This window comes from Chrysoperla carnea, chromosome 1 (assembly GCF_905475395.1).
Source record: "Chrysoperla carnea chromosome 1, inChrCarn1.1, whole genome shotgun sequence".
NCBI classification, from domain to species: domain Eukaryota; kingdom Metazoa; phylum Arthropoda; class Insecta; order Neuroptera; family Chrysopidae; genus Chrysoperla; species Chrysoperla carnea.
Window position 1 is genome coordinate 57,795,262 of NC_058337.1, and position 18,594 is coordinate 57,813,855.

At 30.5% G+C, this 18,594-nt stretch overlaps 3 protein-coding genes across 4 annotated transcripts; 1 reads left to right on the plus strand and 2 right to left on the minus strand.

Moving 5' to 3' along the window:
* Positions 1-5,731: 5,731 nt before the first annotated feature.
* On the minus strand, positions 5,732-9,398 carry LOC123296727 (lysine-specific histone demethylase 1A). Its single transcript, XM_044878339.1, has 2 exons — positions 9,128-9,398; positions 5,732-7,848 (listed from the first exon to the last, which is right to left on the minus strand). Exons 1-2 carry the CDS (start codon positions 9,318-9,320, stop codon positions 5,801-5,803), a joined length of 2,241 nt encoding a protein of 746 aa, XP_044734274.1. The 5' UTR covers positions 9,321-9,398; the 3' UTR covers positions 5,732-5,800.
* A 1,328-nt stretch (positions 9,399-10,726) lies between these two features.
* LOC123305408 (zinc finger protein 277) lies at positions 10,727-15,508 on the minus strand. 2 transcript variants are annotated; one of them, XM_044887114.1, is made up of 7 exons: positions 15,388-15,508; positions 15,105-15,324; positions 14,316-14,493; positions 13,606-13,808; positions 13,388-13,544; positions 11,749-12,146; positions 10,727-10,810 (listed from the first exon to the last, which is right to left on the minus strand). In XM_044887114.1, the coding sequence occupies exons 1-7, from the start codon at positions 15,404-15,406 to the stop codon at positions 10,807-10,809; spliced, it is 1,179 nt and encodes a 392-aa protein (XP_044743049.1). In that variant the 5' UTR covers positions 15,407-15,508; the 3' UTR covers positions 10,727-10,806. The 2 variants fall into 2 exon arrangements, with proteins under 2 accessions (XP_044743049.1, XP_044743048.1); XM_044887113.1 differs by having other exon boundaries at positions 10,727-10,857.
* Positions 15,509-16,418: 910 nt separating this feature from the next.
* Positions 16,419-17,659, plus strand: LOC123305027 (tRNA N(3)-methylcytidine methyltransferase METTL2). Its single transcript, XM_044886625.1, has 2 exons — positions 16,419-16,621; positions 16,680-17,659. Exon 2 carries the CDS (start codon positions 16,686-16,688, stop codon positions 17,634-17,636), a length of 951 nt encoding a protein of 316 aa, XP_044742560.1. The 5' UTR covers positions 16,419-16,621; positions 16,680-16,685; the 3' UTR covers positions 17,637-17,659.
* The last annotated feature ends 935 nt before the right edge of the window (positions 17,660-18,594 follow it).

The following is an 18,594-nucleotide window of genomic DNA, read 5'->3' on the forward strand; positions in this document are numbered from 1 at the left end:
GACTAAGTGGAGTAATCCAATGGTAATGAGGCGCATCGAAGATGTCGCCAACACCAGACTTCGCATTGAGCACAGAGCAATAACTTCGGCATATCTGCTTACTGGAAAACAACAGCATCAATGCGCTGTGGGCAGTCCCTTACCGTCAGGCATATTCCGATCACTTGTAGATTCCACCGAATCAGTTGTAATCGCTATCATGTGGCTTACAGTATCTTTTTCTGATTTTCTGAATACCAACGTATACGGGTTAAATTGGTTCAGTTCGTTGATTTCTGAGAAAGGATTTTTGCGGGATTATTGGAAATAGGATTTCGAAACAGTTTTGATGAAGGTTCAGATTGTGGGGTGTCCAAGTTCTCTGTGTAGAACTTCAAACGGACTATAACAGTAAAACATGTGCATTTTTTGTACCAGAGAGTGTATCATGCAGAAAACATCCATAAATTAAATATTATTTCCAATCTCGTAATAAACATGACTTCGATAGTTTGAGTTGAAGAAAAAAAGCGAACTTCTTTCCTATCGGGGCTAAAATCTGCTATAAACAAATACGTAGTTAAAAGGAACACAGTTGACGCCTGTTTGGGAAATATAAGGGTGAAAACTTTTTTAAAAATCACTTGTATATTCCACATACAACAAACAATAAAGTTAAAGATTTATCGTTAACCTTTGTTGATATTTATAGTGTATCAAACAGTTTCTTTATAAACAATAATTTTCCATAAGATAAGTATATTTCAAACAAATATTTCGCTTCAATGATTCAAATAGTTACCTATAGTAGATTACTACATCAGTCTCTGGAAGTAGTTGAGTAACCTTGACACTCTTAAGCATAGGCAATATCCTTCTCTATGATCCTAAGTATCAGTCAAAAAAATCAGTCCTAAAAACTAAGGAACCAAAAACTATGTCACCAAATTGAAAAGTAGCACCTTAATTTAACCCCACATTTTTGGAAGTGAAATAAGACCTTTTCGTGAAATTGTATGAGAAAAATATGTATATATAGAGTGATATAGGTCATGTGGCCGAAAGACTACCTCCAAATGTGCAGCGCAGCGGTTCCAAAATAAAGCATACTGAGCGATCCAGTCAATTCAACACGGAAATGGTCGATGAACGTTTCAGTAGAATATTTCTGTGAGATTTCTGTCCGAGTCTATATTAGTGACTCGGTTACCTTCTTCACAAAAAGATAACAATTTTTCATACAACGACGAATACAAATTTTCCAGCAAGTGTGCAAAATTTACTTATCGCACGTAAATGATAATTTGGCGTACCGCAATAGGCAAAAACCAACTTGCCACGCGAAAAAAAGTACGGAAAGGAAATACTTACACCGTATGAGTAAAATTAATTTTATATGTAACATAAAATGCACGTATACACATTTTTCTTCAAGCTTTTTCCTGGGATTATTTTGTCGCGAATATTTTGTTTTCGAATAATTTTTTACCGTATCTCCTCATTAACTTTTTCAAAACTAAATTTTATTCTCGTATAAGTTTATAAAATTACAAAACAATTTGTTTCTATTTCCATGATGATACAGACTATATTTTTCTAGATATGAAATATGAATATTAAATATTAAGTATAATTAATAATTGATTGAAATCAACATTATTATTTGACATATTTGTAGGTACTATTGAATATTATAACAATGGAATTTGTAACAAACATTTCAATAAATATGATTCTGACATTGAGTAGACTATTATGCTACCACCAATTATCAATATACATTTCCGACATGCTATAATACATGATTTCACCCCACTTCCAGATTCCATTGTGTGAACAGTTCACTGTATTCCACGGAACACGGGTCCCGCGGCTCTAAATCTTATCAACGTATTTACAAATATGAAAGTTCGTTAGATGGATTTTAGTAATCACTAATCAATAACGTGTTTTCAATGTACAAAAATCGTCAATAATTACGCTAGTGTGCGTGAATAATAAATAAGTTGAATTACAACCATTGCAATGGATATTAACATTAATATGTAACAAGTGAAAACAAACAATTGACTGAGTTAATTGTTGAAATACCATGCATAGTCAGTGTTGATTTCTTTATCACATTACACATACATATTCGCTCCGTGCGTGAGTTTCGTTTCCATGGTAACGATACACTACTTTAATTATAGAATTGTATGGATACATATATAATTGTATGGATTGCATTTAAGACTTACATTTAAAATTTAATATTATTGTCTCACAAATTTAAATAAATAATTATGATAATTTACATTTGAAAAATAATATTTGTTCAATTTGATTTCTTATTTTCACAATTTTTAATGCATTAAGTTTAATTAATTCGTGTTTTTCAATAATTTGACATTTCTATAACATTAACATGTAAAGAATTGCAAATTAGCTCCCTCTGCAAAATTTTTCACTGGAAGCGCTGGCATCGATTTTATTGTCCCTACCATGACTACGCACACAACGAATATGTCACACATACATAACTGATAATCAAGTATAGTACATATTATAAAATTTCCGCCTAATTGGCGCCCTCACGGATAAACAGTGATGTTTACGAAAAAATGTTTCAAACAAAAGTTGTTTAATTTTTGATAAGGAAAATTTTTTACATTTAAACTTTTGTTCTATCTCTAACGGTTTACAAGATGGGTCCTACGGACCCAAGACCCAATTGACCTATGATGCTTATTTACGAACTTGACCTCACTTTTTACGTCCTGAGTACGCTGTAAAAATTTCAGCTCGATATCTTTTTTCGTTTTTGAGTTATCGTGTCCATACAGACGGACGGACGGACGGACAACCGGAAATGGACTAATTAGGTGATTTTATGAACACCTATGACAAAATTTGTTTCTTAGCATCATTATTTTTAAGCGTTACAAACTTGGGACTAAACTTAATATACTATGTATATTTCATATATACATGGTATAATAACATTATAACATCAAAAACCCTATGTATCATGTCACAAGAGCTTACCATTATATTTTTATTAATTATACGTTTAATATAATACCTATATTATTTAATATCCCTAATACTACATAATTTTAAATCAACGTTTACCGAGAAAATTGGTTTATTCTAAAATATAAACTGACGGTCACCTCTTGGTCTATTACAATAGCTTCCATTCATTTACATATAATGATAAGCTAAAACATACTAGAATTGCCTTACAAATGTTTAATGTTCTTCATTGGCACAGCATTACGTATTATATGCCAAAAAATACAGCGCGAATACTTGGCTGCGCAATAATTTTTGAAAGTTGCGCAATTGTTTTTATGCCATGTATACATAAAATATATCAAGGTTTACTAAGTTTAGTCCCAAGTTTTAACTCTTAAAAATATTGAGTGTAGACCAAAATAATGCAAAAATAAAAAATGCTGATTTTGTCATGAAAATTCGATTTGCACAGTCATACAGGGTGATGGGTCACATTTGTTACAAGATACCTATACTGAAATCTGAATTTTAAATGCAGCCTACTACAAACTGACAAATAGGGCCGATTCTTTATATTTTACCTAGCGTCGCAAATGGTTAAAGATACCGAAAAAAACAAAAGTAATATTTTTCTGAAAAAATTGACTGAAAAATTTACCCAAAATTGTTTTTTCGTATCAAAACTGTTATTTCATATAATTGTTTCTGCGAAGCCTGGACACTCTTCGAAAAAAAATTTCCAATAAAAGTGGATAAAAGTTTTCTGTAAAGCAGGCGCGGTTTTAGAATTTTTTTACGGATGGGGTCACAAGATTAAAAAAAATCAAAAATAACTAAATAAACAAAGCAAACCGAATTTTTTGAATGAATTAAAAACAAAGTAAGAATAACCTTGATTCAGTCATTTTTAAATTCCAATTTTTCCAGAAGTGCAAAAAAGTGAGTTAATTTTTGCTATGTTAGTTTCCGATTTTTTAGTTTTTAAAAGTAGGTTCTGTTCGTTTGGTTTTTTTTTTCAGTTTTTAAAAAATTGATTGTTTTATTTTTTTTAATACGGGCCGTTTTTTTTTTTGGAGGGGGGAGTCATGACCTCCTGTGACCCCTTCCCCTTGAATCCGCGCCTGCTATAAAGAACATTTTGTTCAAATTGAATGAACAAACGCACAAAAAGCTAGATTTTTGCATTCAATTACTGTCTAAACTATTCGGTTTACAAAAAATTTGTTTCAAACAAAAAGTGTTTGCGTATTTATAAAAAACAACTTTCTAATTTAAAGCGTTCATCTAATGTTTGTCAGTTATGAATCAGAGTAACATCAGTAATTGTTATTAATTGAACCTGAAAACTTCGATCAAATTCGATGCCAGTTTTAATCTAATAAAATGATATTAAACACGAAAAAACAGTTTCTTGTTTTAATTGACCTTATGAACTAACAACATAATGAACAAAAGAAGAGAAACTTATGATCAACTATTTTTCCAAAAATAAATTTTGTCAAACTGTTGCAACCAGAAAATGGGCAGAAGAACTATTGTATAAAACAACAAGTGAAAACAAACAATTGACTGAGTTAATTGTTGAAATACCATGTATAGTCAGTGTTGATTTCTTTATCACATTACATATACATACCAACATGTGACACATACATAACTGATAATCAAGTATAGTACAAAATTTCCGCCCTAATTGTCGCCCTCACGGGTAAACAGTGATGTTTACGAAAAAATGTTTCAAACTAAAGTTGTTTATTTTTGATAAGGAACATTTTTTACATTTAAACTTTTGTTCTATCTCTAACGGTTTACAAGATGGGTCCTACGGACCCAAGTCCCAATTGACCTATGATGCACATTTACGAACTTGACCTCACTTTTTACGTCCTGAGTACGCTGTAAAAATTTCAGCTCGATATCTTTTTTCGTTCTTGAGTTATCGTGTCCACAGACGGATACAAACAAATAATACAATCTTATAAGTGACGTATATGTTTGAAATAAACAATGTTGTTGCTATGCAAATAATTGATACTATGTGTTATACTATATATATAACATATCAAATATGTTCTGAACTAATTTTCGCTGTCACGGGTAAACAGTGATGTTTACGAAAAAATGTTTCAAACAAAAGTTGTTTAATTTTTGATAAGGAACATTTTTTACATTTAAACTTTTATTCTATCTTTAACGGTTTACAAGATGAGTACTACGGACCCATGACCCAATTGACCCATGTTGCTCATTTACGAACTTGACCTCACTTTTTACGTCCTAAGCACGCTGTAAAAATTTCAGCTTGATATCTCTTTTCGTTTTTGAGTAATCGTGACCACAGACGGACGGACGGACGGACGGCCGGACGGACGGACAACCGGAAATGGATTAATTAGGTGATTTTATGAACACCTATACCAATTTTTTTTTTGTAGCATCAATATTTTTAGGCGTTACAAACTTGGGACTAAACTTATAATACTATGTATATTTCATATATACATGGTATAAAAAACCTAAAAATATCATTCGAATCAAAAAAGTAATTTTTAAAATTTACCAAATTCCTGTTATGAATGTTTAACACAATATTTCAAATTTTACTGTTTTTTTTAATGTTCTATTTCAACTTTTGGTGCTCCCCTTCAACAAGAAAAAATGTAACTTAGATAATTTTTCCAAATCGTTAAGAAACATTTTGAGTAATTTTTACTAGGTTATTTTTTCTGAGTGCAGGACATAAAACTAAACATACTATTAAAAACATTGTGATTCTTTATTAAACAAAAGAAAAAATATACAAGTTTGTTTAAAGCTAATTTTAAGCAGTCTTTAAAGTTGGCGCTTTATATGGACATCCACAAAGTTGTTCAGCAATTCGACTTGCCTCACGTAATCCACTTAAAAATGCACCATGAACTGTCGCAGGATAATTTCGCATTGTATGTTCGCCAGCAAAGAAAACACGGCCTTCTGTTAAGGCTGCATCCTCAGATTTATCATCTGAAGTGGATGTTGGAGTTGGAGGAACAACTGGGGATGCTAATAAATCATAATCACTACCGGAACTACCCACAGCTACAAAAGAATAAGAGCCACGTGACCATGGATCAGCTCTCCATCTTGTAACAATCGTTTCTTTAGGTTGAGGCACACACCCATTTCCGAAAATTCCTTTCAAAACATTTATACAACGACTAACGATCACGTCATCCGAAATATTTTCCATAAGAGCTGCAGCTTCTCCTGCAACTAATGCAATTAGCACTGGTGCTTTATATAAATGCCAAAATAGGAATAGTTCACCACGACTTGGAGTTGTGCTTCCAACATGTCCAAATAAATTTGTCGTAGGATCCCAGAAAATTCGATCAAAACACAATACAACTTTATTTAAATTCCCAAAACCCAGACGTTGTATTGCTGATGTTTTCCAATCAGGTAAAGGTGGAATGAATTGTACAGTATTTTCTTGCACAGAATTTTGGGCAGTAGCTAGCTTTAACACCCCCAGAGGCAACGTGCAGAGGACTACATCAGCTGTATACGTTAGTGTGTGCTGTAAATTATTTCTAGAATTTATCGTGACAACTTCAACCCCCTTTTTATTATAAATAATTTTTTTAACAACTGTGCATAATTTTATATCCAGTCCTTCAGATAACGCCATAGGTACACATGAATATCCGTTCCGTATCGTTAAATGACTGCCAGTAAATTCAAAATCATCATCTTGATCCCAATGTTTTAACGACAAATTCGATAATGGTGTAGCATTTGCAAATTCTAAATTAGCAAAATGCCAGTCTAATATTTGTCGATCTTTCGACGATAAATAGACATCACTAGGTGATGAATTTTCTAATTCCATCAGTTTCGCTTCTAAATCTTTTTCTTGTTCTGACAACATTTCCCATTGTTTTGTAAATTGTGTTAACTCATAAAAACTTTTTCGAAATAAAAATTCATCAGCAACATCTCGTTTTGTTTCGACGCGTTTCAATTTATCATAAATTAATTTAATATGGTTCATTTTATCACGAATTTCTAGCATTTTTTGATGGGTTCCTTTTAATTTTTCTTGTAATGCAATTACAGATTTCCAATGGGATATTTGACGTTCCTTAACATGTTTTCCTTGCAATTGAATAATCCATTCAAGACCTTGTCCCAAACTTACAGGATTATTACCCGCATAATTTATATCGAGTTGATGCGATAGATAGCTTGTGGCTTCTAATAATCGGTTAAATTCTTGCTCAATCATTTCATCCTTAATTTTATCCACCGTTTCCCCATTCGATTCATAAAGGGGGCATTTTTGTTTAATTTTATGTAAATCCATACTGATTTGTCGCGATAATACAGTTAAAGGATTCCCACCTAAACCTGTCACCACCATAGCACCTAAATCAGCCACATATTGTCCCTTACGAAAGGTAGCAATACGACCACCAACTCGGTCACGCGATTCTAAAACAACAACATCCAAACCAAATTGTCTCATTTGACGTGCTGCAATTAATCCAGCAATTCCGGCTCCAATAACAATAACTTTGCCGCACTTTTTTGAAGGTATTGGTTTTAAATGCTTAAAAATACCATAATTTATAAAGCCGTGACGCTCCAAAAAAGCATGCACACGATATAGTAAGGTTTTATCACTATTATACGGTGATTCGATACGTTGAAAAGCATTCTCAACTGTCAATTGCAATTGAGGTTTTTCTAGCCATAATTGTAAAATACGATTACGAATATTTAAGTAAACTTTTTGGGTTGGCAGTGATGATTGAGCAATATCAGGGAAAGCAATCGCTTCAGTCGATGTCATTTTATCGTATGGCATACGACTTTGAAATGCAGCACCTACAACATTTAATAAGCATAAGATAATAAGCATAAAAAGTTATAGTCAAGTTCAATTTTTTGTTTAATGTTTCATGTGGTGTTAACTGTTGAGGCAACTATAATTCAAATCTTTAGGTCAAAGGTGAATTTTTGTTTAGGATAGAAGTCGTTAGAAACGATTCAACGATTATAGCAATCAATAATCGTTGGCTTATGATTTTTACTATGTTGCTAAGAAGAATTACGATTATAACGTTAATTTAAACAATGAAATTAATAAACTTTAATTTGTTTTGTTCACAATTTTATATGAATAATTTATGACGCACCGATGGATACAGTTCCCATTCTTGACTGCACCTAAATTTTTAATTTTTATGTGCTGAAATCAATTTTCGAAACTTTTTACCAAAAAACCATTTTTACAAATTATTAATACTTAAGCATTTCTTCGCCAGTTTTGGGCCATGCTAAAATGTTTTGTATAAAAAACAAAATGTGTAGAATCATGTTTTCTACAACTTTTGTTTGAAATTTTCTTTCAATTAATACTTGGTCTTCAAGTAAAATGATTTTTATCGGTACTGATCAGAGTGCAGAATCGAAACACATACCGATTTTTTTTAATGATATTTATTTTTTCTTATAACATGTTTTTGAACAATATACAACTTTCAACGTTTTCGCTAAAAATCATCCAAAAACAAAACACTCAAAACTGCCATATCTTGGCAAGTTTTTATGCTAGAAAGTCGCATAAAAAACAAAATGTGCAGAACCATGTCAACTTCTTTTGAGAGATAGCCAAATTTTTTGGTAGAAAACTGATTTCAATTTTTCTGATTACGAATTAGTAGTTGTACGACTTTCATAAGAATTTTACCTTGGTATATACAAATTTTGATTGACAAATATGCATTGCATGACTGCAACTATATCAAAAAAGCCAAAAACCTGTATATACTGACTAAAAGTGAATATTTACTATGCCGAAGCCGAATCGGAGGCTAACGCCAGACTTTTAGTTTAAAATAAAAGTATCGGAGGCATTTTGTAGATTAATTTGCTATCTCCTTTCGTCAAAACTAGGAGAGCTTACAAATAAACACAATAATATTTTATACGATCTATTGCTCCAAATTGCCTTAACCAAAGAATACAGTTATGTATCTGTATTCTTTGCCTTAACACTTGATGACCCGTTCATAATTTGTTTAGAATAAAAAGAATTTGACCAAAAATTAAATATTTAAGTTACATTTTATGCCATTTTAAGACTTATATTAACTGGACTAACCTTCTGGAGTTGATAATAATTGTTTAATAAAATTTTCATCAACATCTGATTCATGATTCTGTTCTTCGTTTGTTTGTGGTGAGTTTTGATTATCTTCACTTTTCACCGATTCTTGATCAGATGACACAGTGGTTGGTGATTCTACTTTTAATTTTCTTTCCACATCAGTTATTTCTCGTTTACGCTTCACCATTGTTTCTTTTAATAGTACATTCAGTCCTCCAAAAAATATTAACTAAATTACTAAGAAAAAAACAATTGAAAATTTTGTTTGTGGGCTGTCAAAAAATTAATGTCTGTATTAGTTCATAGTTAGCGCCACATATTAAATTATAGTTAACGTTAACGGCGCTAATATATTTTTTAATTCAAAGTTATTATTTTTTCTCCTTTAGTGCAAATTTGATTGTAATGGCTTTTAATTTTATCGAAGCATAATTGCCCTAACATTATTTTTCATGTGAGTCTACCAGAGAAACAACATTTACTTTGAAGATATTATTTTATAGAAAGGAGAAATGTAAACGTATATTTTTTGTAGAATATATTTCTCAATGTTTACTTTGAGACCGCGTATCTTTTAATAAAACTACGATAGCAGGCTTAAAGTGGGTTTCAGCAGGCGTTTAATAAACAAATGGTTATTAAGAAACCATAGCAACTTACAACTATCAAATGTTCAAATATATGAATGAACTCTCTCATAAACAAATGAAAACAGACAATTGACTGAGTTAACTGTTGAAATACCATGTATAGACAGTGTTGATGACGCAATCGTTTCTTTTTTGACGTCGCGTACTTAAAGAAAGATATCCACTCTTACATAGCCACTCATTCATAACTAATAGAACATATATGTTTACAAAAAAAAATTTCAAACAAAAGTTGCTTATGTTTTTATAAGAAACATTTTTTGCACTTAAACTTTTGTTCTATCTCTAACGATTTACAAGATGAATCCTACGGATCCAAGACCCAATTGACCTATGTTGCTCAATTACAAACTCGGCCTCACTTTTTACGATACTAAGCACGCTATAAAAATTTCAGCTTGATATCTCTTTTCGTTTTTGAGTTATCGTGTCGACAGACAGACGGATAGACATACAACCAGAAATGGTCTAATTAGATGATTTTTTGAACATCTATACCAAAATTATGTTCGTAGCATCAATATTTTTAAGCGTTACAAACTTGGGACTAAACTTAATATACTATGATATATTTCATATATACATGGTATAAAAATAGCTCACGCTTTCAATGTTCTAGGAATTTCATGAAACACTGTTATTTTTTTTTTTAAAGATTGCTTGCTTATGAGTTATGACTGCCATATTGACTTCTTCACAATATTAGTAATTTTCCCAATAAAATTTATGAAAAAACTTTTCAAACAAAAATTGTTTCTCTTCAAAATTTCAGCCCGCTATTTTCCGCTTTTGAGCTATTATAATGACTGAAATGTTATTATTAATCAATATTTTTTTTACTTTTCAGCATTACAAACTTTTAGACTAAATTTAATATACCTTCATATATTTCATGGATATATAGGGTATAATAAATATTAAGGTCAAGAAATAAAAAACAAAATATGATTAAGAAAATTAATTTATTTACAAACTTAAACGACAACATTTTCCTGGGTTTCTAAATCATCATTAACATTAGTATCATCTAAAAAACATAAAAATGAATCATCTTCAAACGTTGGAAACAAATATCTGAAAAGACAGAAAATATTTTTTTATATAATAAATAGCTAATGTACAAGCTTGAGGATCTCAATTTTATTTTATACTAGCCTGATGCCCACCCGCTTTGTTGGACAATTTCCACTTTAAAAGTAAAGAGCACTGCGTTATAGCCTTCACCTTCCTTGCCCTCACTAATATCCCTTCCATTACACTAATATTTTCTATTATGAATTCACTTTAAAAATTGAAATTATCCGGCGAAGCGGGTGAGTAATTGAGTATCTATATAAATTATAGCCTATGTGTAATTCTGATGTATGAGCTCTATTATTGTAAAGTTATATTCAAATCCATTCGGTAATATTTAGGGATTTAATGCAATCCTTACAGCTGAGCAACTCAAGCTCTAATACAGTTATATTTGGGTGACTCAGAAGAGGACAAAATTATTTTATGCTTTAAAGAAAAAGCTTGTACATTATAATTTGCATTTTCGTCCTATTTCTATTACTTTTTGTTTGACATAATATTCGATTGTCATCGGAACAAACAGGCAGACACGGAAGCGAATTAATAAAAAGCTTGTAAGATAACATTTGTTATTTAAAAATTTGTTTGTAGCGTCAATATTTTTAGGCGTTACAAACTTGGGACTAAACTTAGTATACCTTGATATATATTACATATATACAGCGTATAAAAATATTTGAGTACTGTATTAAGCTCTCTAAATATAGAATTTAGCACTTTCCAAATTTTCACAATTAATAGAAGATAGATTTCTCACTATGTTTTTTTTTCGAGAAGGTTATCCATGAAGATTTTCCATAGACAATTTCATGGTAAAAAATCTCAAATTTTGATAAGATAACTATTTATAAAATCACGCGACCATAGAAGACTTTTTGACATACTTACTCGACATGATTCCAGACACTTGTATCTGGTACACGATAATGTTGACTAGATGTCATATGTTTTTGTAAATTTTCATTGGTATCAATGTTAATATCACAATATATACAATTACGTAAATAAATTTGACGTCGTATATAATTCACTAAACGTATTTTATCATAAAATTTAAAATCACCAGTGATTTCCATAAAATTAAAATGATGTTTGGTGGTCATATGATTTAAAATTAAATCAAAATCTGATTCGATTAAATCACAGAATAAACAATGTATATTTGTAACATACTCTTCATTCCATTCAGACCAATCACTATCTGTGTCAGCATCATCGGAATCGTTATCGATTGAACGTGATTTATTTATTGGTGCTTGAGAGTTTTTATGAAACTTCTTTTGTTTCTAAAAATTCAATTAAATATTAACAGAGTAATCAATTAGAAGATTTATAGTAAAAAAAAGAAATCAATAGAAAATCCATTCGACGCGATTACATATTGCCAAAAAAATTACTGTTTTTATAAGGCTTTTTACACAACTAGATTTACAGACACACATTAGCTGCATTAAACGGAAATAATCGCTGAATATCTAATTGTAGCCGTTGCCTGTCAAGGAACTCAAATACGGACAATTAACTATTATTGTTCTTATACTCCAGTGCAGTTGCGGACTGACCCAGAACTTTGTGGCACTAGATTTTTGTATTCATTTATTCGATAGGGGATCGTTTGGGGATCTTAAATGTGATTTTGCGTATTCGCGAAATTGACGATTTCTCGACCGACTTGGAAAATGCCTTTTTTTAGCGTTTTGACCCATGTCTTCCGTTCTATTCATTAAAATTTGATGATTTTGGTGTCGTTGGACTTGTCTGCGTTTTATCTTCAAACAGATTTATGTCAAAGTACGAGCTAAGATTGATAGAAAAAAAGTTTACGAAAAAATGTTTCAAACAAAAGTTGTTTATTTTTTTATAAGGAACATTTTTTACATTTAAACTTTTACGAACTCGACCTCACTCAATAGTGCTGCGGTACACTATTAAAAAACTATTTGCAAAAAACCGTTACAAAAAGAAATTCACGAAAAAATTGTTGACTTCGACACGAATAACTTTTTCCTATCAATCGTAGCGTGTACTTTGACATGAAAGCGTTTGAAGATAAAATTTAGGTAAGTCCAACGACACCAAATTTTAAAGGATAAAACGCAAGATATGGGCCAAAACGCAAAAAAGTGATTTTCCAAGATAGGCGAAAGAGTTAATTTTCTAAATACGCAAAATCAGATTTGGGTGTCTAAACAATCCCCTATTGAATTAATGAATAAAAAAATCTAGTGTCACAAACTTTTGGGTCACCTCTCTTCAATTTATGTAACTGCACTGGATTATTATCTATCTAAAGATAAAAAGCAAGATGTAATCCAACTCTTTGGATATTCAAGACAATATTAAATATAAAAAGATAAAACAAAATTTCTATATACACTTCACCCCCTGCCATTTTCTCTCAAAAACCTACATAACGCATCCTTGATTCCCTTGAAAACATGGTATAAAACGGAATAAAGTTACAGAATCTGGTCAGTGTCTGTCTCAAATTTTAAGCCTAGGTTCTATATCTAAATTTTGTCCTTACATTTTGCCAAGTTTTTCCAATTTCCATGTAATTAACTAAATAAAATTTATCATAATTTTTATCCTCCGGATTAATACGTTTATGCATTTTTTTTCGCATATGCTCTTTTAAAACATTTCGATCCTTGAAAATTTTTTCACAATAAATACATTGAAAACTAAAAAAAATATCATCTTACAAAATTGCCATTAAAATGTTATCGAATACAAAAAAATTACTTATTTAATTTTCCTTCAATTACATTGAGTAAATCGGTGGTAAAAACTAATTTCTCCGGCTGACCAAGTTGCATGTTATGACTCTCAGAAAGATGACTTATAAAACCTGACCGTGATCCAACATATTTTATATGACAAAACCAACATTCACGTTGAAAATCATTATCTGCACGTTCTTTACGATGTTGTTCTAATACTTTTTCCTAAATCAACCCTTTTGATTAATTTAAAATAACTTATTATTATTAACTTATTTATAAACTTAATGGTGTTTGATCGTAGATAGCATTCTGTTGCTTGTATTGTAACTTGTAACTATGAATTTCAAAGAAATGCCGTTCTAAAAAAAGAATAATTATATCCCAAGTACAAAACGTTCGATTTTTGCAATTATTTTCGATTAGAAAATGATATCGACGCGCATTTTGAATGGGATTTCCAGCTAAGAGATGCTCTATCTGGTTTTTTTTATTAAAAATCCTCATTTCCGTTTTTCACAAACTGTTTTCACAACAATATCATATTAAAATGATTTATTTGACCAGACGCAAAAAATTTGCTAAACAAAAAACAGCTGTTTTATCGAAGATGATGGTTGATATTTGTGACATGATTTTAAAACCCAATAAGAAAAGAGTTTCAAAATTGCCAAATTTGTTGATATTCCGATCAAATCTCCTTAGATAAAAAACAAAAAATAATATACTAACTAAACGATTTTGTTGTAACTCAAATCGTAAAGTTTTATCCTCTGAAATAACATCCGATAGTAAATAATATTTTTCATCTTTCGAGTATGTTCCATCTGGTTTTTTATCTAATAACATAGTTGTACAAAAATCCTCTAACTTATGATCAACAAATCGATGTCGCCAATACCTGATATATCTACAAAATAAAAAGTCAACAGCCTATTTCAAACTATTTAAGGAGGGTCCCTCACCAGTAATAGAAAAAATAAATTAGTAGAAAATGATCCAAATTTTTATCAAAATTATTAAATCAAAAAAAAATTTGGGTATTTATCGATCAATTAAGAGAGTTTTTATTAATTAAAAATACACTAAATAACATACCATCCTCATATCATGCTATGTTATTTAGTGTATTTTTAATTTATTAATTACTCTCTTAATTGATCGATAAGATACCCAAATTTTTTTTTGATTTAATAATATGTATCGTTAACTACAACATACTAAAAATTTGGATCATTTTCTACTAATTTATTTTTTTTCTATTACTGGTGAGGGAACTTCCTTAACTTCTAAGGAAAAAGCTCGTACCTCAGGGCACAGGGCAATTTTACCTTTAAATTTCGTTTTAAAAATCTTGTTAGTATTTAGCGCTAAACTAAACAAAATAGTTGAAGAATAGAAATTCAAATAGTAGATTATTCTTATTATATTTATTTTAAAAATAATTTAAAAGAGAAAAAAAAAAGTGGATAAAGTTATCCCTAGGTACAAGTCTTTCCTCTACTGCCATTTTAATTTTACCCTACAAAATCCGCTATTAAATGTACATCTGCGATTACTAGTCGATGTATTTCAAATAAGTGTTTTAAAAATGTATCGTTATTTCTTAAATTGAATTCTTCTGGACAAAGGATACATTTTTGATCCGACAATTCAACATCATTTAAAACTTCGGATAAATTTTCTAATGATAGTAATGAGGTGGTTTTATCTAATCTTAATGGTTCCAGGATTTTCGCTTCTAAAAGAAAAATAATAAAAATTAAACAATAAATTATTATTTATTATTCTTTTATCAACTAACCTGGAATATAAAATGCCATTTTTAACCTAAAATGAAAAGTGGTTTCAAGTTTCAAGTTGATGTTATGATTACATGACCGTATTCATAGTTACCTTTGGCTTTATGAGTACAGACAGCAAGTAAGAACTGAAAATGTTCCGAAAAATTTGGACAGTATTGGCGACCATTTTGAACATATTTTCAAAATTTCCCAGACTTGTGAGAGTTCGACTCATGATTTTAGTTTCATTATAAACAAAATAATTTAACTAATAATTTAATTTTAATTATTTAACTGTTACAAATGGCGTAAATAGTACATTTCGATTACAATTTTATTATTAGACCCTTATACAGTTTGACAACTATCTCGTTAGCCGTTTAAAATATATGAAGTAGGAAGAGTTTGTTTGAACGTTCTTATGCATAAAACAAAGAATGTACCGGGTGTGATGCGCACTGTATCGTATGTGTACAACTTCAAGTGATAATACTAACCGGCTGTGTTCGTGTATACACATATACAACTACAGATCAAATGACATGATTTCGCGTGCATCACGAATAATACATTGTGTGAAGACTCTTTCTTTGTCTTATACATAAGAACGTCCATAGTTTTATACAGTGATTATTCATATTCCAACGATCATAACCAAAATTCGTTTTGATAGTCGTGTCCATTGAGACTTTTGATCAGGACTATCAGAATTTCCATAAGATTAGTGCGAGATCCTTTGCAGTATTTATAAATAAACATGTCTTTATTGAAGTTAAGATTGACTGCGATCTGAACACCATTTTGCTATAAAAAATATGGAGGAAAATGAGAAATGTTAAAGACGGTGAGCATTGCATTTTACTATTCTGTAATATGAAACCGACAGATCGGCTAATAAACACGTAAAATCCGAAATTCATATAACACGTGTCGATACACTATCCCCACGATCCATATGAACATATTTATTCGTAAAGCTTATATCAAAAGTGTGACTATGAATAACGCGTTCTCATACTCATTATTTTATTATTTTTCTGTCAACATGGTACATGTTCCTAGTTGCTCCATAATATAAACTTTTATGAAATATTTCGTTAAAAAGTTGTATCCAGAACAAGATAAAGATATTAAAATAACTTTTTTGAAATTAAATATCGAATAATTACAAAAATCTATCATTATAAGCATATTAAAACTCTACAGCTTAAAAAAAAACACAAATTCAATAATTTTTTTTTGAATTAAATTACAGTAAGTTGGTAAGACTCAAGTAAACGTTAACCGCCAAATTTAACAACTATTATTTTAGGATTAAATGGAGGAAAATTTGGAAAATACAGATCGTCGCCCTCAATTTGGTAATCGATATTTAGAAGATGAAACCGAGGTATTCGAACACAATGCGTGGGATGATGTGGAGTGGACAGATGAATTAGAAAATGAAGCAAAATTAAAAATTTTAAAAAATTCAAAAATAACATTGAATTCAGAAAACATTCACGATTATGAGAATAACGCTCACGAATATTGGAATAGTTTTTATAACATACATCAAAATCGATTTTTCAAGGATCGGCATTGGTTGTTCACAGAATTTCCAGAGCTTGCGCCAAATTTCGATGCTCCTGAACGAGTACAACGGGACGATATTAAATCAAGTCAGACGATTGATATTAATCCAGAATCCATATTTGAAATTGGATGTGGAGTTGGTAACACCGTTTTTCCAATTTTACAATATAATAAAAATGAAAATTTAAAAGTTTATTGTAGTGATTTTTCATCGAATGCAATAAACATTTTAAAAGAATCGCCGGAATACGAAAAACGATGTCATGCATTCGTTTTAGATGTGACTATAGATTCATGGAATGACTTTGTTCCATTTCAACCGAACTCTTTGGATATAATCATTATAATCTTTGTTTTATCAGCGATTGCGCCACAAAAAGCTAGCCATGTAATTAAACAATGTTTTAAATATTTACGACCTGGTGGTTTAGTACTATTTCGTGATTATGGTCGCTATGATTTAGCACAGTTGCGATTTAAACCAGGTCGATGCTTAGCTGAAAATTTTTATGTTCGCGGTGACGGTACACGAGTGTATTTTTTTACCCAAGATGAAGTTCGTTCAATTTTTATCGAAAATGGTTTTAAAGAAGTACAAAATATTGTTGATAGACGTTTACAAGTGAATCGAAGTCGTCGTTTAAAAATGTACCGAGTTTGGATTCAAGGAAAATATGTTAAACCGCAAACATAATTAAAAAATTTGCCATGCTCTTATACAAATGTGTTTCATTTTACCTTTATCCTTGAGCCTATTGACTTTTACCGCCAAGAGATACTCTGTCTATATGATTTTACTTCCGCAGGGAACTTTTAGAAACTTTTTTTTCTCTTCAAAATCCCCCCTCCTATTTTTTGGATCATTTCGCAACAGTAAAACGAAAAATAAAAAAGGGACAGTTCATTTATTTGAAGTAATCACCTAATGATGATCAATTTCAGACAAATGATGCAGATCTCCATAGTTGCTTCTATGATAGAGGTGGAAAGTGAAGGCTTTGAAATCTTAAATAGTAGCTCCGATTTTTTTAACAGATTCACACTTTCCCTATACTGCATACAAACAAAAGTTTTATTCCTTGCATTTGTTTTACATTTACGTTGGATAACGCTCTAATTGCGAACAACAATTTTTATGTAGCAGAGCCAACACTTGCAACTCATATTTTTTATTATTTAATATTAAAACCATACTAAGGCATGTATACATGTATTTTTTTACACAGTACACACAAACGCGGTATAGATTTTCAATAAATTCAACATAAAGAACTGTTGGGGCAATTATGAAAGAAATGAGAAAGTTTTATGCTGGCCATTTTCTGTTCTTTTTTTAAATTTTGAAAAAGAATGGTTCCTTGTTTCCTTTAACTACACTCGAACAAGAATATACAAACGTAATTCATTCATACTATTAAACAAACGATAAATAAGCAATCAACACATTTTGATGTATGCGAGTGGCATTCATTGATTGTCACTGATTATGTCTATATCATTTTAAACAAATAATCAGGAAATTATATTGAAAAAAATTATAAAAAGACATATTTTTGTTATTTCTGATAATTTAAAGAAGCACTTCAAAACAATACTATAAAATTAAATAACATTTCTTTCAAAGCAAATTTTTTTTCAATCCATAACATCCC

What these genes read in the sequence shown, in the direction of transcription:
- LOC123296727 (XM_044878339.1), bottom strand. Translation starts at nt 9,320, where the DNA reads ATGGTGAAGCGTAAACGAGAAATAACTGATGTGGAAAGAAAATTAAAA. An exon ending in ATTATTATCAACTCCAGAAG is followed by an intron (nt 7,849 to 9,127) that starts GTTAGTCCAGTT and finishes TAAATGTTGTAG; the next exon opens with GTGCTGCATTTCAAAGTCGT.
- LOC123305408 (XM_044887113.1), bottom strand. An exon ending in AGTTACAACAAAATCGTTTA is followed by an intron (nt 13,809 to 14,315) that starts GTTAGTATATTA and finishes GGGTTGATTTAG; the next exon opens with GAAAAAGTATTAGAACAACA. An exon ending in ATTGAAGGAAAATTAAATAA is followed by an intron (nt 13,545 to 13,605) that starts GTAATTTTTTTG and finishes TATTTTTTTTAG; the next exon opens with TTTTCAATGTATTTATTGTG.
- LOC123305027 (XM_044886625.1), top strand. Translation starts at nt 16,686, where the DNA reads ATGGAGGAAAATTTGGAAAATACAGATCGTCGCCCTCAATTTGGTAAT.